General features: G+C 50.6%; 1 protein-coding gene across 4 annotated transcripts in view; it reads right to left on the bottom strand.

Moving 5' to 3' along the window:
- Nucleotides 1-6,655: 6,655 nt before the first annotated feature.
- Nucleotides 6,656-22,837, bottom strand: part of LOC103626713 (protein RRC1) — a 32,526-nt gene continuing 16,344 nt past the window's right edge. For all 4 annotated transcript variants that reach the window (XM_008647100.3, XM_008647101.4, XM_035959094.1 and 1 more), the window contains 11 exons: nucleotides 22,614-22,779; nucleotides 22,378-22,490; nucleotides 22,151-22,228; nucleotides 10,977-11,198; nucleotides 10,494-10,552; nucleotides 10,317-10,395; nucleotides 10,066-10,203; nucleotides 9,208-9,432; nucleotides 8,331-9,115; nucleotides 7,471-7,646; nucleotides 6,656-7,260 (listed from right to left, as the gene is read on the bottom strand). In XM_008647100.3, coding sequence (XP_008645322.1) covers nucleotides 7,022-7,260; nucleotides 7,471-7,646; nucleotides 8,331-9,115; nucleotides 9,208-9,432; nucleotides 10,066-10,203; nucleotides 10,317-10,395; nucleotides 10,494-10,552; nucleotides 10,977-11,198; nucleotides 22,151-22,228; nucleotides 22,378-22,490; nucleotides 22,614-22,779 — 2,280 coding nt within the window. In that variant the 3' untranslated portion in view covers nucleotides 6,656-7,021. The remainder of the gene's footprint in view (nucleotides 7,261-7,470; nucleotides 7,647-8,330; nucleotides 9,116-9,207; nucleotides 9,433-10,065; nucleotides 10,204-10,316; nucleotides 10,396-10,493; nucleotides 10,553-10,976; nucleotides 11,199-22,150; nucleotides 22,229-22,377; nucleotides 22,491-22,613; nucleotides 22,780-22,837) is intronic.

Here is a 22,837-nt window from a genome sequence, read left to right as displayed (position 1 = left end):
AGACGAAACTAACCACATACCCCGGCGGCGGAGTCGGGTCGGCCTCGCTCGCAGGGGCCATCCACTCCGGCTGCGGGTCACCGGAGAGGGGACGGAGCAAACCATCGGCGACGAGGGCCTCCAGATCATCCACTGTGACGGTGGAGAAAGGCCATGGATCGCGCGGCGGAACGACGGTCACCTTGTCAGCCATCGTTGAACGAAGGGGGTGGAGGCAGAGGGGACAAGGTGCGCGGTTTTCTTTTCTTTGGCTATTCTCTTAGGTTGCAGAAACCAAAGCAGAAGGCAAGCACAAATGGCAGAGTAAAGAACCACCGCTGGCCCCTCTTCCGGGTATATAAAGGCCCGGGCGAGATCCGTTCAACACTTCACCCGAACCCGCCGCGAAATTCAAACTCGAAGGCGAAACGTCCGTTCCTCGAACGACTCGCGCACACGCAACGGCCGCCCCGCGAATCGCCCGTCCCGTTGCATTAACTCCTCGGCAGGGCAAGCGACGTCTTTGGCAGGCGAGGCGGGCGTCGTTTCACCTCCGCCATGATGACTGCGTCAAAAAAGGTGCGCCACGCCAATTAAATTTATATCCTTTTCCTCTTCCCCTTTCTCTCTCTTGCTACAGGGACCGGGAAAGGGGATATTTCGAAAGGGATCCTTCTCCGCGAAGGAAGCGGGCCCCGAGCCCTCCTACTGATCAGGGGTTCGAAGGCTGGCCCCTCGGAAGGGTTCGACGGCTGCCCCAGAGAACACAGGCTTCAAGCTCATTACTGATCAGGGGTTCGAAGGCTGGCCACTTGAAAGGGTTCGACAGCCGCCCCAGAGAACTCGGGCTCCGCGCCCACTACTGATCAGGGGTTCGAAGGCTGGCCCCTCGGAAGGGTTCGACAACCGCCCTAGAGCACGCAGAGCGAGGGATGACTCTAGGTACGTCCGTTACATGGCCGAGGCTCGGGCTACGCTCCCGAGGTACCCTAGGACATTTCCGAGACCAGCAGGAGCGATTTTGTAACGAAATCCCACCAGAGGAAGGCATCGAGCCCTCGGACCCTATCGAACGGGTCCGGGTCCGGCAAATCACCTACATGTACTTTTGGAGCGTGCCTCTGGGCCACTAGCCGACCCTTATTGAACGGGGCACGGGCATCCACTCGGATCACCCATTAGCAACTCACTGGAGACACCATGTTCGGCGCCCTCCGAGGGCAACATGGCGCTCCCCCCTTCTTCCTTGCGGAAAGGCGACGAAGGGGCATATGATAAAAGTCGAGACATTCCTTGATCATCCTCTCACTCCGTGCAGAGGCTCGGGGGCTGCTCTCGCAACCCGACTACGGCCAAACCGTTGACAGCGTCAACAAACCAGCCTAAAAACTCGGAACCTGACCATGCACCTGGGCTACAATCAGGTCGCATGAGGGAACAACCAGGCCGGCCAAGGCATCACGACAGGCATTAAGACCTCAGAGGAGTCAAACCACTCCTCCGAGGCCTCGGGGGCTACACCCGGTGGGTGCGCTCGCGCGCACCCACCGGAACAAAGTCTAACCGAGAAAGGTCGGTCCCCTCGCAAAAAAAAGTGCGGCAAAGCCTCTAAGCGAGTACCAACACTCCCTTTGAGGCTCGGGGGCTACTGTCGGGTACCGTAATTAGGGGTACCCCCAACACTCCTAAACACGGCTGGTAACCACCATCAGCACAAGTTGTAGAGGCTGATGGGCGCGATTCAGGTCAAGGCTTCGTCTACTCAAGGGACGCGATCTCGCCTCGCCTGAGCCCAGCCTCGGGCGGGAACAGTAGTCCCAGACGAATTCACGCCTCGCCCGAGGGCCTCCTCAAGCAACGGGCGCACCCTCGACTCGCCCGAAGCCCAGCTCGGGTAGGCTTCGTTATGAAGCAACCTTGGCCAAATCGCCTCACCAACCGACCATATCGCAGGCGCATTCAATGCGAGGATCGCCTGACACCTTATCCTAACACACGTGCCTCAGTCGGCAAGGTCGAAGTGACCGCAGTCACTTTGCCCTTTCACTGACCGACCTGACAGGAAAACAGCGCCACTCGCCCCGCTTCGATTGTTGTGCCACCCACCAGGGTGAGGCTGACAACAGCCAAGTTCAGCCTCAGGCGCAACAGGAAACTCCGCCTCGCCCGACCTTAGGCCTCGGCCTCGGAAGGTGGTCTCCGCCTCGCCTGACCCTAGGGCTCGGCCTCAACCTTGGCTTCGGAAGGTGGTCTTCGCCTCGCCCGACCCCAGGGCTCGGCCTCAACCTCGGCCTCGGAAGGTGGTCTCCGCCTCGCCCGACCCTAGGGCTCAGCCTCAACCTCGACCTCGGAAGAATCGCGTCCTAGCCCGACCCTGGCCTCGGCCTCAGGAGAAGTCTCCGCCTCGCCCAACCTTGGGCTCGGACCGACCGCGCCATGGGGATACATCATTACCCTACCCCTAGCTAGCTCAGGCTACGGGGGAACAAGACCGGCGTCCCATCTGGCTCGCCCCGGTAACAAGTAATGATGGCTCCCCGCGTGCGTCCATGACGACGGTGGTTCTCAGCCCCCTACGGAAGTAAGGAGACGTCAGCAAGCTCCCAGCAGCACCGACAGCTGTGCTTCTACAGGGCTCAGGCGCTCCTCTGACGGCCACGTTACCGCGTACACAGGGCTCTAGCACCTCTCCGACAGCCACGTTGGCATGTACACAGGGCTCAGGCACCTCTCTGCCAGACACGTTAGCACCTAGCTACATCCCCCATTGTACACCTGGACCCTCTCCTTGCATCCAAGGCCTTCATGCGGGAGGGTCGCGCGGGAGAACGAGCTGACGAACAGGCTCACTCTCTCTCTCTCGCGAACGCTTGTAACCCCTACTACGAGCACACCCCCCTGGCGCGGGGTAACACGAGCCGCGTTTTCCCCCTTGTGTTCCATCTCGCGCCAACCCATCTGGGCTGTGACGCGCAGCGACAAATTTACTCGTCGGTCCAGGGACCCCCCGGGGTCAAAACGCCAACAATATTTTTATTCACATTTTATGTAAACGTTTGTCGATTATTACGTAATGTACAACAATGCATAAATAACTTTGATATGTAGCATAATTAGTATCATTATATATTATAAACTGGTTCTAACAAGACTAACTATATGGTTGTTGGAGAGATTATATATTTATGGACAAAATAAAGCATTGAAAATCAGATTTTTGTTTCCATGCACGCCAATCCATTTTCTTTCAAATCACATTCTTGTCATCCTAAATTTGTGCGCATACAATAGGAAACAGATTTTGTACACAGTCTGCTGCAGTGCATAAATACCTTCGACGTGTAGTATAATTAGTCTCAATGTATATCATAAACTGGTTCTAACGAGACTAGATGCATGGTTGTTGAAGAGATTCTATATTTATGGAGGAAGTTAAACATTTAAATCAGATTTTTTTTATTTACATGCATGCTAATTCATTTTCTTTCAACTCACATTCTTGTCATACTAAATTTGTGCACATGTAGCAGGAAACTAATTTTTTATGCAGCGTACCATATTGCATAAATACCTACACTGTAGCATAGTTAGTAATATTATATTTTATAAAATGTTTCTAACGAGTCTAGATGCATGGTTGTTATAGAGATTCTATATTTATGGATAGAATAAAACATTCAAATCTGATTTTTTTTGTTTCCATGCATGTAGCAGTTAATGGATACACTTTCTAATTTCCCGCACATGCAAATGGAAACAAACTGCATGCATGCAATGAATGGACACATGCGAGAGGTGGTCTGACGGCCAGGATGCAGAGGTGCGAGAGGTGACTGGCTGGGGGCTAGAGCTTCCTGTATCATATTGAAAACACAGGACTCCCAATACGGCGGCACTAAAATGCACCTGGGTGCATTCTCTATATTGAATGCACCCAGGGTGCAATAACACCCCGAGCACGCCTCCCCATAAGAGCACACCCTCAGCCCTCCTGTACGCGTGCCTCCCTGTCCCCGCCGCGAGTATCCTCTAATTGCAAACTTAAGTCTCTGTTTTTACTCCTTGATTACCATTGCATGATGTGTTATTAATCCAGTTACAACGTTTGTTGCTTGTTGATTGCAACTATGGGTATCCGCTAATTGCAAACTCATGATTGTGTGTTGTTCTGCAGGATGCAAACATACTTGATGTGTTTGTCCCCAGGGTGCGGCAAACATTTGATACAAGGGAAGAAGTCTACCTCTTTTACCTTGACTATGCAAAGTTGGCTGATTTTAGTGTCAGGACAAAGAGGTGTAATTGCAACTGCTGGTGTGGTGTGATTGCAACCCCGCATTAGGTGTGATTGCAACTGCTGTATAATTCTACCCAAATATCTGTTAAAAAATGTAAAAAAAATGATTGCAACTGCTGGTGTGTTGTATTTGCAACTACTGGTGTGGTGTGGATGCAACTGCTGAGTTGCTCTGATGTGATTGCAAGTACTGAATAACTCTGGGAAATTTCGTTAAAAAATATGATTGCAACTGCTGGTCTGGTGTAATTGCAACTGCTGGTCTGGTGTGATTGCAACTTCTATATAACTAGATGCAACTGCTGGTATGGTTCGAAAATTGTAGCATTCTGTCGGGAGCGTGCGGAAGGGACGAAGACGAAGTGTCGGTTCGGCCTGGGTGGGGCGGTTGGCTCGGACCAGGTGCTCCTGGCGCGTAGGTTCGGCCTGGGTGCATTCTCTATATTGAATGCACCCAGGTGTAATCTATATATATATATATATATATATATATATATATATACACACACACGGCGGCACTAAAATGCACCTGGGTGCATTCTCTATATTGAATGCACCCAGGGTGCAATAACACCCCGAGCACGCCTCCCCATAAGAGCACGCCCTCAGCCCTCCTGTACGCGCGCCTCCCTGCCCCCGCCGTGAGTATCCTCTAATTGCAAACTTAAGTCTCTGTTTTTACTACTTGATTACCATTGCATGTTGTGTTATTAATCCAGTTACAACGTTTGTTGCTTGTTGATTGCAACTATGGGTATCCGCTAATTGCAAACTCATGGTTGTGTGTTGTTCTGCAGGATGCAAACATACTTGATGTGTTTGTCCACAGGGTGCGGCAAACATTTTATACAAGGGAAGAAGCCTACCTCTTTTACCTTGACTATGCAAAGTTGGCTGGTTTTAGTGTCAGGATAAAGAGGTGTAATTGCAACTGCTGGTGTGGTGTGATTGCAACCCCGCATTAGGTGTGATTGCAACTGCTGTATAATTCTACCCAAATATCTGTTAAAAAAATGTAAACAAAATGATTGCAACTGCTGGTGTGTTGTATTTGCAACTACTGGTGTAGTGTGGATGCAACTGCTGAGTTGCTCTGATGTGATTGCAAGTACTGAATAACTCTGGGAAATTTCGTTAAAAAAATATGATTGCAACTGCTGGTCTGGTGTAATTGCAACTGCTGGTCTGGTTCGAAAATTGTAGCATTCTGTCGGGAGCGTGCGGAAGGGACGAAGACGAAGTGTCGGTTCGGCCTAGGTGGGGCGGTTGGCTCGGACCAGGTGCTCCTGGCGCGTAGGTTCGGCCTGGGTGCATTCTCAAATATATTCTATAGAATTTAGGGCACCAACAAAACACCTCGCTCCAACAGTAAAGCCCCAAATCTAGATTATAGGGCAGCCCACTACGGTGTAGTATATTTGAGTCACTTGAGAGGATGCCCTATAGTTTTTTGACAAAAACTTATGAAATAGGGCACTGTTGGAGTAGTGTTTCCTATGTAGAGCCCCATATTTCAATTTAAGGCACTAGTTTGAGGCATTGTTGGATATGCTATGCTTCCATACAATGTAGATGTACATTTCTCTGGTTCGTTCTAGCGGGGCAGGTCGTTGTCAGCGCCTAGCCAAACCAAAACCAGAGCAGGTCGTTGTTGCTGCCAAGTGCCAATGATGCCCCGTACGCCTGACCTGAAACGCTCCATTCGCACGTCTGGGCCACACGCACCGCACCTCGCGCACACGTTTCGCGTCCGCGTTGGCGTGCGCTTGCTGAAACGACAGCTGTGGCTGCTCCGGTCCTGTTTGGGTCACTTCTTCCCTATAGATAGAACAGAGGCAACAGGTTGGTGCACTCTTTCTTTCCATCTGATCCTGTGGGCAACACGCCAACACCAGAGGTTTGAGCCCCGGTGCGCGCCCTCCTCTGATATTGATATCACGACGTGACACCATTTACTATACAAGTGCGCCACCGGATTCTACATGTCTTTGGACAGCAACCTTTGGGGAATTCGAAAATTGAGAGATGCAGAAGTGTTAACAGAGGGCTGCAACCGAAACATTTGGCGATAAATGGTCATTTACCATCAGATGCTCCACGCCATCATCGTCAGAAAACGTCTCCAACACAGGAGCCAATGATATTGTTGAGATGCACTTTGTCCAACCATTTCAGATCTCTGACAACGTTAACACGAGGCATCATGAAAAAGCAAGTGTACAATAGCTTAGCTACGCACCATGTCAGTACCGCACATGTTCGCATGCTAGAGCATGATGCAACACATTCTCGTCCACGTGAGCACGTTAAGCAGCATGCATTGTCGTCGACGCATGCGCCCACGCACAACCGACGGTATTCTCACGCCGTGCAAAGATCTACACGTAACAGCCCACCACCAGGGAAGAACAGAATCGCAGTCCATACCTCGGTTGTCTGATACTGACAATTCTGGGTCTGGCTGTATTCAACATTGGTTTTAAATTTTAAGCATAAACTACACATAGGATATATCTTAATAATCCACAAAAAAAGTAACGAACAAGTCTTCTTTACAAAACCTCAACTTAATCCTCAAAAACTCCTATTGCAGACGAAGCATGGAGCAGACCAGGGTAACCTGCCTGGTGCGGAATATATGTTTACCGATGGAGATGCTGGTGGGCGTGTAGCCCAGCTCAAATGATGCTCCTGGGCCCTTCGGTTAGGGCAAATGGTGCATAGTGACGAGGTTTTTCGGGTCGGTCACCTCCCCTTTCTCCTGTCCTCTCTATCTCGGCTTCTGTCGTGGTGGTCGTCTCGCCCTCGGCTTGCACTTTTCTCGCGTACCCTATCTCGGTCCCTACTGCGATTGTGCTCTCGATCCCTCTCCTGAGACTTCCTTGGAGGACTGCAGCTTCTACTCTGGCTCCGGCGACGTTTCCTAGGATGATCATGTGCATCGCCATGCCTCTCTTTCCGCTCCGACGACGATGATGTTCTTTCTGCAAAATAGAGTACTGTTTAAAATGCGTGCCTAGCTTACAAAATATAGGAGCAGCGAAGACTGAATGAAGTTGAGGGGTACAGCATGGCTCATTGTTAGTGCCCAAAGTAATATATGGAGTTGTGGAAGTCAATGATGCTGCAAGTTCAAATACAACAGAAATGATACTGTCAAATAAGCGGGTATCTTTCCCTGCCTTCTTACATACCAGAAGATCGCCTGCTGTTAGCACCATCAGTTGGAGTGGATAAACCATATTCTGACTGGAGACGTCTTCGATGGCTGGCAACCTTCCTCTCAATCTCATCCAAGTCACGCAGACCCTGCTCCTCAAGAGATTCACGGTACTGCATGACAGAAATTTCAATCTGCCTCAACTTCTGCCTGCAGAGAAGAAATGCATAGTAGTTAGAAATAAGGGCATGTTTGGTGGGGCTCCGTGCGTCTCCAGCTCTGGTACTGTAGCTCAGCAGCCAGTGCCCCACAACACTAGCTCCTCCACTTTCACAGTTGTGTTTTGCTGGAGCCAGAGCCGTTTTGGTTCAGTAACCTACAGTGCGCGTGTGCATGGAGCCAGAGCCGCTCGGAGTGGCGGCGCCAACGACGTCTAAGTATGTGTGCTTGGCAGACCAAGGTTATTAAAACGGTAAAACGTTGGAACGCTCATGGGTGAATTTTTGACTTTTAAACGTTTAAACTTTGTTTAAACGTAGTTTTAAACAACACAGGAAAAATACCAATACATCATAATTTCAGACAATAATATGAAGTTAAATACCAAAATAGAGAGGTTAGTGGCTTACCAAAACTTCACCCATGAGCTGGATTGAAACTCAAAAGTAACTATAGACTGAGCCCAAAAGTAGCTTATGGTCTAAAATGGATAAAGCACTACGTTTTACAGTTTAGAACGCCAAAACGCTAAAACGCGGTTTCAATCTCTAATTAGAGTTTTGACGTTTAAACGTAGTTTAAACATCGTTTAAACGTAGTTTTAATAACACTGTGGCAGACACTTACAAAAACTAGCATGGCAATGGTAAAAAAATATTGAAAACGGACAAGCACCTGTGCTCTTCATCAACAATCGTATCATGATGATGACTTGTGTGGTCAGTACTAGCTTCTGTTGTATCGACCTTTCCGAGACCATCAGCAATATCGCTTCCGGACGAATAGCTTAATCCCAAGCCTCGGCCACCTTTCCTATCTTCATCGTCACTGATGTCATCCTCTCGACTCCATTTAGAAGCTGGCAAAACAGGATCGTATTTCGGCTTCTTGCTTGGAAATGATTCAAGTTCGGCAGAAGCAGATCCTCCAGAACGTCCTTTACCAGCTCTCATACTGTTCCGAGAGACATCTAATTCATCACCATTAGAACCTTCACCAAACCTTGAAGTACTATGAGCATTCACACCACTGTCCTCTCTTCCAACCACATGCTGTTCACCCTGCACATATTTCACGTCAACATCCTTCTCGTAAATTCGTTCCTTCTCAGCCTCTTCCAAGTTAAGCAGCCTGGCGACCATCATTTCTTTACCACCGCACAGAGAGAGGCCATTATGTCTACAGCGGCGCTCAAGTTCAGCTAGCGGGAGCCCTAATAGCTCCTTTGTCGCTGCTGCCTTTCCAGTAGCCAAGGCACCGTCTTCATTAAGCTTAAATCCATCATTTCCGTCCTCAGAGCTACCTTTCTTTTCAATTTCGGGTGCATCACCACATAACGAGTGAAACGGAACAACACCAGAGTTGCCTGATCTAAGAAAAGTAGCCCTCAGCCCATTAAGAAATGCATCAGAAAACAGGAACCAGTCTGCCCAAACTTGTAGAACTTTCATAACCCTCTCCTGAAGAACAGAAATAAATCCATGCAGACATGTAAGAACATCAAGGATAAAAATAAGCTCCAGTATTTAAAAAATGATGCAACATAAGTCACCTTCAGAGCTTCAGCAGTAATCCTTCCAGTGATACTGCGATACAAGTCATTAAAGCTCTCCATAACATCTGGCAAAGAAGCTTCAAACTTCGTTCGGAATGCAGATGCGTTCTTCACAGGAGCGCTACTGTTATGAAGGATGTCAGACACTAGCATAAGCCGAGCAACCTTTGTTGGAATAGACGTCTCCTTGAGTGTCAAGGATTCTGTAAGAACCTCAACAATCTGAAATGCAAGACAATGAACAATCATTCAATGAGAACTACAAAAGAGACATCATGTGGAATAGAAAAGTCTAAACACCAGAATCACAGAAAATTTGCCTCAACAAGGCTATAATAATGCCTAATCCATAATAAATAAGTTAAACTACAAAGACAACAAAAAATTAAAACAAAACCAGATCCCAACAGTTATTGCATATCATCTAAGCGAAGCCTAAGGAACAAAATTGTGTAAATTGGTGAAGGAGCAAAGATAGCATTACATCAATCAGTATACACTTTACATGTTGCAAATTGATACCATTTCAGCAGCCACCAACCATTATATGTCATCAGTTTTACCTAGTTCCTTCTTATAAAAATAAAACAGATCTTATAAGTCAACACAAGGGTTGTCCTTCAAACAGTCAGTCAACTGTAAGTCCATGCCTCCATGGCCACATGCCAGTAAGTACATAGGCTCATTTCGTTGTTGACAGTTTGACACATAACCATTAAGCTATCAACTGATCTCAATGTGGGTGACCGGGTGTATACCTAATTAAGTCACAGTACCATTAAGCAATGCAAAAAAGTAATAAAGAAAATAAAAGAAAATAGAACTAATTACATAATATTAGAAGGTACACATTACCTCGCCAGCTGCATCAGCATTATCCAAGGCAAATCCCATGGCGTCTTTTATTTGGCTCCTCTCTAATGTCAAAGCTCGCAGCATGTCCTCAAATTCATCACGCTGTGAGTCAGTCAATGTACGCTCCACTTCAACACGCTGAAGGACGGATCAGAAATTTAGTATTGTAACAGAACACCATTTATTTATTTGACATCAACAAACAATGAAACAACAATTTAATGCTCTGAGTACGTCTAACAGTTATTTACCCTGCTTCTACCAGCAGCAAATGTAGATTCCTTTTCACGTTCAGGGCTTCTGTTGGACGACAAGGGAGGTGGGACCCATCTGAATTGCATATAACATTTTTGTCAAGAAAGTCAATAAGCAGACACCATGCATATTCATCCTATTGAATATCATTATTTATTGCGCAAAACTATTACCTTCCACTTCCTGTGATCATGATGTAGGGTTCTGTTCTCCATCGTTGTAGAGTATCACCCTATGTTACAATATCACAGGCTGTCAGCACTCTATCAGCACGTTCATTTTTTGCAGTTACTTGAAATTTTATGAATGTAAAAAAATGTGACTTGGTTCTCAAAAAAATATGTTCCAGTCATAATATAGCAATAGATATAAAGCTTTGTTGAACAAGAAAAACACATATATGCACATGCAGAAGTTCCAAGAAACTAAACTAAGTAACGGTTATTCGACAACTTAACAAGTTCTCCTTGTGCAACAGACACAATGGACATCATAGCGTTGTTCGCCTGTTATCTTTGGTAGCAGAAGTGAAGCATAATACTTTTGATAGTCTTCTAAGAATGGCAAATATGAACGAATAAAAAGAACGGAAATATTCTGCATTAGAATACTGAAATGTCATTTTAAAATTTCGTACTATAGACAGCAACAAGTACCTGGGCAAATGAGTATAGCCTCCAAACATAATATGTGTGCTCTTTAGATTTAAGATTGAACAAGAAATCAAATAAAGGATTTCCTCGCCCTCTCTCCATTACAGCTTGTTCAAAAGCACATCCACCATCAAGTACGTGCAGAGCCATTGTGTCAATCACATGCCGAAGATGCCCATCATCAGGTGGAGCAACCACAATATCAGGAACATTTGGTGTAAGGACCTATCAAGTCAATGAATCCATTAACATGAAATAATCTATAAGATCTCTTACTTAAACAGATAATCACTCATTTAACGAAATGCAGTATCACAGGATATCATGTTCCGGAAAAAAAATCATTATTTCAATCACATGAGAAGCAACAGACATGTAGCCAGAAACCAGAAATTACATCTGCACTTGTCAGATACTAGGGGCATGTTTGGATCACTTGGACTAGTTGTTAAGTCCAATTAAAGTTTGGGTGAAAGTTTAGGCGACTAAAAAAAATAGTCCTTTGCTCTTTGGATACATGGACTACTGAGGGACTAACAATTAGTTGAGCTGGACTAAAAATTAGTCCGCCTAGGACATTGATGAAGATGTAAGTCATAGAATCAAAATTCAAAACAGGGTGGATGAAGTGGCATCAAGCAACTGGCATTCTATATGACAAGAGGGTACCTGTTAGGAACAGAGTTAGGGAGGTAGTACGAGTTGTGGGTGGAAGGTCGCGCACCAGGACCCCGGCGCTTGGGTGCCGTCGTCCTAGGGTTAGGGCTGCTGGCTGGAAGAGGCACGGTGAACAGCAGACACGGGTGAATAGTATCACGGATGAACAGTACCGGTTAGGTATTTTTCAGCCTAAAAACTAGCCCAACAACACTCGATTTAGACTATGCACTTGGAGGCTGACAGACTCCCTGGTCCCTATCTCTCTCTGCTCGGTTGCTCCCTGCTTCCCTCAACCCCTGGAGGCCGGCGCTCGCTTCACTCGTGTTGTTGCGGTGTTGCCTGCTGGTGCTCGAGCGTGACGGCCGCTGCCTGCTGTGTCTATGATGAGCTCGACGAGTCGCGCGCGCTCTGCATATTCGGGTTCAGGTGACCTCCCTGCCTGCACACCACCGTCCTCCATAGATCCGCCAGGGGCTTTATTAAGTTGCATGCACCAACCAATTCAACTCAAAAGCTTAAGCTGATAGGAAGAGGTGGAAAATTCATTTATATTATATTCCAACACTCCATCACGTCGAGCCTCTTTTGGGTCTCAGACATGGAATAGGAGCGAGCAACAATAATTTTATTTAATTGCGCTAGCATTCAAACTCAAAACATCTGACTCTGATACCATATTAAGTTGCATGCACCAACCATTTCAACCCAAAAGCTTAAGCTAATAGGAGGTGGATAATTCACTTATATTATATTCCAATAGGCTCACGTCGTTCGCCCCTCGCGAGCGACTCGACTCCAGCCTCCACTCCACGGCGGTCGGTGGTAGCTCCACCTCCGGCTTGCTTGTGCTCGACCGTCGCTTCCAGTTGCGTCTGTGACGAGCTCGACGAGCCGCACGCTCTCCACGGATGTAGGCTTTGGCGACTTCCCTACCTGCACACTGCCGCCCTCCACGAATCCGTACCAGCGCGTCGTTCGCCCCTAACCAACGACTCGGTTGCAGCCTCCACTCCATGGCGGTCAGCGACGGCTCCACCTCCGGCTTCCACGGTCTGACTGTCGGTCCATCAAAATAGCGCGCCAGCCTCCCCTCCGTGATCCAAGGTCGCTGCCACGCCGCCAACCACGCACTGAATCATGGTTTGTGAGTGGCCCAAGGCGTCAATTTTTAGAGAGCTCTGCCTAGAGCGTCAATTTTAAAGGATGAAATATACCCAAAGATTTAACCTTGAAATAGGAGTGCATGGAAAATAGCTATCCATGTGCCCCAACCTTGACTTATGGGTTTTGTTGGGTTTTAACTCTAGCCTACCCCAACTTGCTTGGGACTAAAAGGCTTTGTTGTTGTTTTTGTTAGAGTATATTAGGAAACTCTTGATATGGTTGGTTTAGGATTGATTACATTGATTGTAATCCCGGGATAACCTTCCTTATCTCCAATCCATGTACTCCTATATATTCACCCTAGAAGCACATTGCAATACCATCACATGCATTATACATAATCTCTCTTCCCTCATGGCATCACGAGACTAGGGTTTCTAATCGTAGACCTAGGCTTCCGATGTCGCCGTCGCGCCGCCTCCGAGGAGATCGATCTCCACCGGGGGCAGCGCCCTCGTAGGATGTGCAACATCTAATCTGCTATGCTCATCTCTATCATTGTGCGGTCGATCTCTCTGGTTACCGCGCTCGTCATCATCATGTCATCATCAAGCTCAGCGCATCACTGATCGCAACACTCACCGGATGCGCATCATGGTGTTGCCCTCCCTGCCTCCACCCATGTCTCGTTCTGTCCCATCCATATGCCATCATAGTGACGGCTTTGGTCGAGCTCTCGTGTCCAAGTTTTCCCTCTGCTCGCCGTCACGGTGACAGCTGTGGAGGGGCTCCTGGATCTGAAGGCGTCTTGGTGGACGTTGGGCCAGACCAATGGAGGCTAGGCCAGACCACGCCACCGGCCAAGCGGGCCATATCCGTGGGGTAGGCCGTTCGGCCGGGCCTTCCCCTCGCCTGTGGTGGTCCAACGCGTCGCCTCCCTCCCATTGGGGTACGTGGCCGTGAGCTCAGTGGCGGCTAAGCATGGATAGGGCAATCACCCCCACCCACTGCTTGAGCCGCATGGACATGGGGCTGCCGAGCGACAACTCCTCGAATAACACCTCTGACGCGGCACCACACGAGCCCATCGACCACTTTGTCGCTCCATCGTGGACGACGTAGTAGAGGTCAAGCGCGGTAAGCGTCTCCAGGAGGCGGTTCCTCCCGGAACAACCGCACACGACACACCCGGACCAAGTGGTGGGCACCGCCTTCTACATGGGGCCCCTTACATCTCTCTCTCCTTGTTTCCTTTGTAGAGGATGAAGTGAGCGAGAGCAGGATGTCCGACTTTTGCTCTCTCTATTCTTTATGAAGGAGATGAGATATAAGATGAGTGGGCTGGCTAGGGGCACCCCGTGATGTGCTCAAATCAGTGGATTTGCTATGTCTTTTCCATTTTTTCCCCGATTTGTGATCGGGTTTGCGTCCCCGTCGCCCACCGCCTGTCGACTCGTGCATCATCAACATCAGCTTTGACAACACCGGCTTCATCTTCTTCAACGTCTGGCGTGGACTGCAATGTAACTGAAGCGCCTCCATGTGTCACGTCCCTTCGTCTGCACGTGAATCTACGTCGGCTCATCGTCGTCACCACCGATCGGAAGGCTCCACCATCGACGTCGACATTGTCATCTCCGCCTCGCACGCTATAGGCGTGATCAACCGATCGAGGGCGAACCACCCTCCTGAGACGTTTGTCGTCCATCGTGCGATGCTTCGCCAAACAAGAGGGTTGCCGCTGCATCACCTCCTCAGGCAACAACATCGTCGTCTGTTATCATCCTCGTCGTAGCATCTACACGCCATCGACTCTTGTCGGTGCACGTCTCTCGCACATGGTCTTCTCCAACTGTTCGAGTCACCGACTTCAAGTAGCGTCATCACGCTATAGTGGCGCTGTGGAGGATCTTCTTCCTATGCGTCGTGACTCTCCCACTGCGGCAACTCCAAGAACCTCGATGTGTCGTCATGCCTACCTCTTCGCCTTCGTCCAGCACAACCTTGTTGCCAGCGTCGTCGTCTTGTCCTCGACTACTTCATCTACTCCGCTTTGACAACAGTGAGCTGCAACAACATTCCCGCCATACTTCATCTACTCTCGCACATAGTCTTCTCCAACTGTTCGAGTCGCCGACTTCAAGCAGCGTGGTCGTGCTATAGTGGCGCTGTCGAGGATCTTCTTCCTATGCGTCGTGACTCTCCCACTGCGGCAACTCCAAGAACGTCGATGTGTCGCCATGCCTACCTCTTCGCCTTCGTCCAGCACAACCTTGTTGCCAGCGTCGTCGTCTTGTCTTCGACTACTTCATCTACTCCGCTTTGACAACAATGAGCTGCAACAACATTCCCGCCATACCGCACCACAACCGTTGTGGTCTTCTTTGTTGGCCCCCGTTAGACGCTCTGACAGCCTGACACATGGTTAGGGCCCTCTACCTAGTACGCTCGTCATTGGCAACAACAACTCGTGCCTTCGTCCACGACGCGTTTCCAAACGTAGCAAACCTAGAGCACGCATCGTCCATGGCGATTCAACGACATCGTCCTCTACACCGGCTTCTTCATCGATTGTCACGGCTACGTCACCGTCTTTGTCTATGGCACCCTCCTTCTGCGCCACCGTCAACCTGGTGCCTCTTGGCGCGTTGTGGGCCTTCCTGCGTGCTACGCCCGCACCAGCGACTTGTGCGGTCTGTATTCTTCGGCATCCTCGACAGCTACATCATGTAAGCAACGGGACTCTTACTCTCATTGAGAGGATGACACTGGGCGATTTTCTGTTTATCTTCTCAAACACTATACAATGTCATACCCTTAGAAGGGATGGGGACACATTTATAGCCCCAGGGGCTGCACTACACTGCACTACACACTACACTACACACTGCAGCACACAAGTGTTGTCCTCTAGATACTAAAGTGCAGTCAAAAGACTGCAACTGTTGTCCTGCAGCAGTCAAAAGATTGCTACTCCTGTTGTCCAGCAGCAGACTGCAGTGCAGTCAAAAGACTGCAACTGTTGTTGTCCTGCAGTAGTCTTGACTTCTGCTGCTGCTGCCCTACAGCAGTCAGGACTGCAACTGTTGCTGTCCTGTTCACCACAAAACAGAGATGCTGTCCTCCACATGAAGACCACATGACTTATTTCATCGTTCTCCTCATAAGTCTTGTGCGTCGTCTTGTGGGAAAGTTGAGCCATCCCGGACCTGGAACAAAGCTCAAGGAACTTGATCCTCCCATGGGGCTTGGTGAGCAAGTCCGCAAGCTGATCCTTGGTGTTGATGTAGCGCGCATTGATGCTCCCTTCTGCCAAACAGTCACAGATGAAGTGGTACCTCACCCAGATGTGCTTGCTCCATTCATAGAACACGGGGTTCTTGGCCAACGCCAAGGCAGACTGGTTGTCCACCCGGAGTTCCACTGTTCCAACGTCTCTCCCGAGGAGATCACTGAGCAGGCGAGCAAGCCAGAGCGCCTGAGTTGAAGCGGTGGAGGCCGCTATGTACTCGGCCTCGCAGCTGGACATGGCCACCACCTGATGCTTGATCGACTACCAACTGATGGGACATTTGCCGAGGAAGAGGATCTCGCTTGTGCTCTTGCTGGTGTCGATGTCGCCGGCGTGGTCGCTGTCGATGTACACGACAAGATGTGCCTCCCCAGGGCACCTCGGGTAGTAGAGACCGTGGTCAAGAGTCCCCGCAACAAAGCGGACAATCCTCTTCACAGCTTGCTCGTGCTCCGTCGTCGGTCGCTGCAGGAACTGACTAACGTAGCCGACGGAGTATGCCAGATCCGGTCGTGTGTGGACGAGGTAGCGAAGGCTCCCCACAAGACGTCGGTACTGAGTAGCGTCCACCTCCTCCGTCGTGCTGTCACGGCTCAGCTTCAGCCTCTCCTCCATCGGAGTGAGAGCTGGGTTGCAATTAGTGAGCCCAGCCAGCTCAACAATGCGCTTGGCGTAGGCGATCTGGCGAAGTGTGATCCCAGAGTCACTCTGGTGCACCTCAATCCCTAGGTAGAAGGAGAGATGCCCCAGGTCACTCATCTGGAAGGTGGCCTTCATCTCTTCCTTAAACGCCGACACTTCTGCATCCTTAACGCCGGTGATCACCAAATCGTCGACGTAGACACCCACCAACAGGGCATTTTCTCCATTGCCCCGCCGATAGATGGCCGCCTCGTGTGGGCTTGGCATGAAGCCCATCCTCTTGAGCGTGGAATCCAGCTTGGCATTCCACGCCCTCGGTGCCTGTCGCAAGCCGTAGAGGGCCTTGCGCAGGCGCAACACCTTGCCTTCCTTACCAGGGATCGCAAAACCTGGCGGCTGGTGTACGTAGACCTCCTCCTTTAAGTCGCCGTTAAGAAACGTCGACTTGACGTCCATGTGATGAACATGCCAGCCCTCCTGGGCTGACAGCGCAAGGAGGAGTCGCACGGATTCCATCCGTGCCACGAGGGCAAAAGCATCGTCGAAGTCGATCCCCTCCTGCTGTAAGAAATCGCGTGCCACCAAGCGAGCCTTATGCTTGATGATGGTGCCGGCTTCATCCCTCTTCAGTTTGAACACCCACTTAAGGGTGATCGAGCGATGACCATGAGGGAGATCAGCGAGCTCCCAAGTGCGGTTCGTCTGAACCGCGTCCATCTCCGACTGCATCGCGGCACGCCAAGCCGCGTGTTTCTCGACCTCCGCGAAAGACCGAGACTCGCCATCGTCGCATGCAAGATGCAACTCTCCTGCTAGAATGCGAGACGTCGGGCCCGACACCGACGGGTCGATGAGAAGGCCCTCCACCTTTCGATGCCGCAACGGCTCGCCATCGTAGCACGCGTCGACGCACTCCTCGTCGTGAGAGAGCGAGGTCACAAGCTCCACTGGGTCGTGCTCGACACGAGCTGGCGTCGGAGAGGACGTTCCCGGAGAGGGTACCGTCGGTGCTGGAGTACGTGGTGACGGAGAGCTCGCTGGAGCCGGAGTCGTGGCTGGATTGCGTGGTGATGAAGAGCTCGTTGTAGCCGGAGTTGGAGAGCTTGGCGCTGGAGTCTTGGGGGCTGGGGTAGGCCTACTCGGAGAAGGGTCGCCTACTCCCCTGGCTCCCTCAAAGTGGACGTACTCGATGGTGAAGTCATTGTACGTCGGAGTCATGTCGTCGTCCACCGCCTTGTCCTAGGCCCATCCTCGCCCTTTGTCGAACACTACGTCGCGTGTCGTGCGCACGCATAGTGTTCCTGGGTCAAGGATGCGGTAGACCTTCGAGCCCTCCGCGTAGCCAATGAACACCCCTAGGGTGCTCCTGTCGTCGAGCTTGCCGATGTGGCCAAGCTCCTTGGTGAACGCGAGGCAGCCGAAGACCCGTAGGTGAGGGACCGCCGGCTTGCGCCCATGCCAAGCCTCATACGGTGTCATCCTTTTGAGTGCCTTGGTGGGCGAGCGGTTGAGGATGTAGAACGTTGTCACCACCGCCTCCCCAGAAGACAGCCGACATTCCCCTCTGCTTGAGGAGAGCCCGAGCCATCCCCACAACCGTCTGGTTGCGCCGTTCGACGACGTTGTTCTGTTGCGGGCTGTACGGCGCGAAGTAGTGGCGTTGAACGCCCTCATCCACGCAGTACAACGCGAACTCAGCCGTTATGAATTCACCGCCGTTGACGGTGCGCAGCACGCACAACTTGCGGTCGCACTCCACCTCCGCAACGACCTGCACACGCTTGATGGCGTTCGCAGCCTCTCCCTTGCTGCCAAGGACCATCACCCACATGTAGCGGGAAAGGTCGTCGACGAGCAACAAGTAGCGTTGTCCTCCTGGTGTGGCTGGTGTCACCGAGCCACACAAGTTCCCATGCACGAGCTCGAGCCTCTCCTTGGCTCGGAAGCTCGACTGCTGGGGAAAAGGGAGACGTCTCTGCTTTGTCAACACGTAGACATCACAGAATTGCTCCACATGGTCAAGGCACGGCAGGCCTCGTACCATCTCCTTGGCACTGAGCCGCTTCAGGACCTCGAAGTTAAGATGCTCGAAGCGCTCGTGCCACTGCCATGCCCCGTCGTCCCGACGAGCAGCAAGGCAACAAGGTTGTGCCACCTTCACATTGAGGATGTAAAGCAGATTTGGACTCTTGCGTACCTTGGCAAGAAGGCAACGAGAGGGGTCCCAGATCCTCATGACTCCTTGCTCGACCTCCACGCGCGAACCATTATCATCCAGCTGTCCAAGCTGATGATAGAGTTCCTCAACGCAGGGATGTAGTAGACTCCGGTGAGCAGCCTGTGCTCACCAGACGCGGCGGTGAATACGACTGAGTCGGCGCCCTTGATTTCTACGCCGGAGGCGTCCCCAAACTCGACGGAGCCTCGGACGCTAGAGTCGAGCTCGGTGAAGAACTCCCGTCGGCCGGTCATGTGATGAGTGGCGCCGGTGTCGAGGCACCATCCTTCGATCATGTCATTGCTGGAGCTGTCGCTAAGGAAAGCGCGTGCTTTTGACTCATCAAGGTGGAGTGCCGTTGCGGCCAGTGCCGCTGGAGGTAGCTCGATGCTTGCGTGTGCTAGGAGCAGAGCTTCCTCCTCCGCCTCCGCCTGTGCAACGTTGGCCTGGTCGCGTCGTGGCTATCGACATTCCCCGACCCAGTGGCCAAGCTTGCCACAGTTGTGACAACCGTCATCTCGTGCCGGCTTCTTGTTGCCGACGGTGTCGCCTTGGGCGCCTCCGCGGGCACCACCCTCAGCTTGTCCTCGCGCCTCGGCCTGGGCGCCTCCGCGCGCCTTGCACGGGTTGCCGCATTTGCGGCCCTGTGTCGAGGACTCCCCCTTCTTGTCACCCTAGCAGGCCTCCCACTGCTCCCAAGTGAGATTTAGCTTCCCACCGATGGTGATAGGTCCAGAGAGGGGCTATGGTTCGTCGCCGTCGACGACCTTGAGACGACCAATCGCTTCTCCGATCGTCATCGTGGAGAGGTCTAGCAGAGACTCGATTGAGCGAGCGATCTGCTTGTACTTCTCGAGGATGCAACGGAAGAGCTTCTCGACGGCTCTCTCCTCATCGTAGGTGTCGTCGACAAACTGCACCAGCTTCTGCAACAGAGTGTTGAGGCAAAGAGCAAAGTCATCCACATCCTCACCTGGCTTCAAGGTCAGGTTCTCCCACTCCTTGCGAAGTGCCTGCAGTGTGGTCTTGCGGGCACGGTCGCTGCCGATGCGGGTCGCAGCGATGGCGTCCCAGGCTTCCTTGGCAGTTCGCTTCTGGGAAAGCGAAAACTGCATCTCGAGCGGGACTGCAGCAATGAGAGCATCTAGCGCCTGTCGATCCTCGTAGTAGTCGACGTCGCGCGTACCGAACTGCTTCCCACATGTGGCTAACCTGGAGCCGTACCCTCATCATCGCGGCCCACTCGACGTAGTTGGTCTTAGTGAGGGTAGGCCACCCACCACCGGGACCGATGTCCATGACAACGGCCTAGACCCCACGGTGACCATGGTACCGATCCGGGGAGGGAGAGTCGCGTCGTCTATAGAGGCCGCGATCTCCGTCAACCCGGCCGCCGCCACCGGGAGCACCGTCGGCGCGTCCTCGCCCATCTGGGCTGCCGCCGCGTGCGTTCTCGGCCGGAGCGTCGTCGGCGCGTCTACGCCTATCTAGGCTATCGCCACACGCGCCCCCCCATGGGGGTGCGCGGCTGCCCATTGAGTCGTCTGCCCTTGCGCTGCCTCCCTTGCTAGCCTGAGCTCGTCGTTGGTGCTGCCGTCGCCGGAAACAGAGCTACCGACGCTACTGCCGCGCAGAGCCTCGAGCTCTGTCGTCGCCGCACGGGCAGCATCCACTGCCTCCGCTGCTTCTACTTCCGCTCTCGCTGCTGCCAGTTCCGCAGCCGCTAGTCGTGCTGCCCTGGCCGTTGCTGCTCGCTCGCGTTCTTGTGCCGCGGCGACCTCGGCCTCCTGCTGGCGCCGCACACTCGAAGTGATCGAGCGAAGAGACATGGTGTGCTGGCGAGGGGTCGCTGCGTGTGGAAGAGGCTCTCCCAGATGAAAGGCTGCTTGTCCGAGCAGGAGAGGAAGGAACAGTTAAAGCTCTTGCTGCCGACTGAGTATAGGGAAAGGCACGGGAAGGAGATGAGCAAGAGATGTTTATGCTACAAGACAACCTCGCTCTGATACCAATTGTAAGCACCGGGACTCTTACTCTCATCGAGAGGATAACACTATGAGTTGGGCGATTTTCTGTTTATTTTCTCAAACACTACACAGTGTCATACCCTTAGAAGGGTTGGGGACACATATTTATAGCCCTAGGGGCTGCACTGCGCTACACACTACACTACACACTGCAGCACACAGGTGTTGTCCTCTAGATACTAAAGTGCAGTCAAAAGACTGCAATTGCTGTCCTGCAGCAGTCAAAAGACTGATGCTGCAGTGCAGTCAAAAGACTGCAACTGTTGCTGTCCTGCAACTGTCAAAAGACTGTTGTTGCTGCTGTCCTGCAGCAGTCAGGACTGCAACTGCTGCTGTCCTGTTCACCACAAAACAGAGATGTTGTCCTCTACACGAAGACCATATGACTTATTCCATCACATCAACCACAACTACCCGACGCATGGCACCTTGACAACGGCTTCGCACCCTTGCACTTCGCTACCTCGACATTATCAGCACAAAGGGCTATCATCTGCATGGGCTCCTCCAGTCGCAGCATTCGCACCATCGTTCCGACTGCAGGGGGATATCTCCATTGTTCTCTAGTTTGTCTGTTCGTATTGCAAACGCTACAATCGCAAGGGGATGTTAGAGTATATTAGCAACTCTTGATATGGTTGGTTTAGGATTTGATTGGAATCTCGGGATAACCTTCCTTATCTTCAAGCCATGTACTCCCCTATATATTCACCCTAAAGGCTTGCAATACCATCACACGCATTATACACAATCTCTCCTCTGTTTCATCCACCCGTTTCTATGGCCTAAATAGGTGGCTCAATGATTCAAACAGGCCCTAGAACAGCACATAAGTTGAGACCTTACATCAAGGCAATGGTGCACAATAAAGACATTGGGACTCCTGTGCAAAATGCTGGCCTTCGAAAACATTAATATAAGTTGTTCGCAACAAGATAAGTAACGAACTTACTTTCAGTCTACAGTCTACACGATTCAAGAGATCATGTATTTTCTAAGGAACAATAATAATATTATGAAGTATGAAATATTCATCCTTCACAGTCTAACTCAAAGCAAGATCACCTAGATAGCAAGATCATTGTACTAGTGCACTCACATAAACAAAAGAAGAAAGGAAGAGAACATGATCACTAGAAAGAACAAGTAAATAAAGTAATGCTGCGACATACAAAAAAATGCATCCTAGAATAAATAACAGATGAATTAATAATGAATCATGTACAATTTCCCCTACCAGCTCTGAGGTTTGTGGTTTAATAGATGCAACAGCAGGGCCGCCAGGACCAGAAAGTATGACTGTAGCTGTACCACCCTGTATATATAAAATGAAGAGTCAAAACCAACTCTTGTGCGCAATACCAAAAACGTCATTTTTCCATTAAAACTTGCAATATATCATGAGAAGAAGTTCAGATGGAATCAGAATTTAATACAGCACAAAAAAGAAACAAAAGAAGCAACCTCCTTATTTCTGATTGCCATGTGTCCTGGAGGAGGAGCAGGCAAAGCCTGTGACGGAAGAGCAACAGATTTACCCCACCCAATCTTCAGTTCATAGTCATACACAATAACACCTGAAATAAATCATCAAATATGCTGAAGGCAAGAATCTCAGACAAAAAAGCATTTCAAGTTCCCATAAACAATGAACAAACATTATCCAGATGGGTTAACACTACATGGATGTGCACACTAACCTTGCATTTCATCCTTTGCTGCTTGTCCATCTGTTCTATTCATGAAGGCAACAAAACCACAATTTCTTTGCCTTCTGCGTTCCTCTTCTGTTCTAGGCCACATAATCTTGACACTAGCAATAGGTCCAAACCGACCAAATGTCCTCAAAAGAAAATTCTCATCGACCTAACACCATAGCATGTAAAGCTAACAAGACAACGCATACAAGTTTAATGAAACCGCA

This window comes from Zea mays, chromosome 5, assembly GCF_902167145.1.
Source record: "Zea mays cultivar B73 chromosome 5, Zm-B73-REFERENCE-NAM-5.0, whole genome shotgun sequence".
NCBI lineage: Eukaryota > Viridiplantae > Streptophyta > Magnoliopsida > Poales > Poaceae > Zea > Zea mays.
The sequence above is the reverse complement of the archived record's forward strand: the minus strand, read 5'-3'. Positions and strand labels throughout refer to the sequence as shown.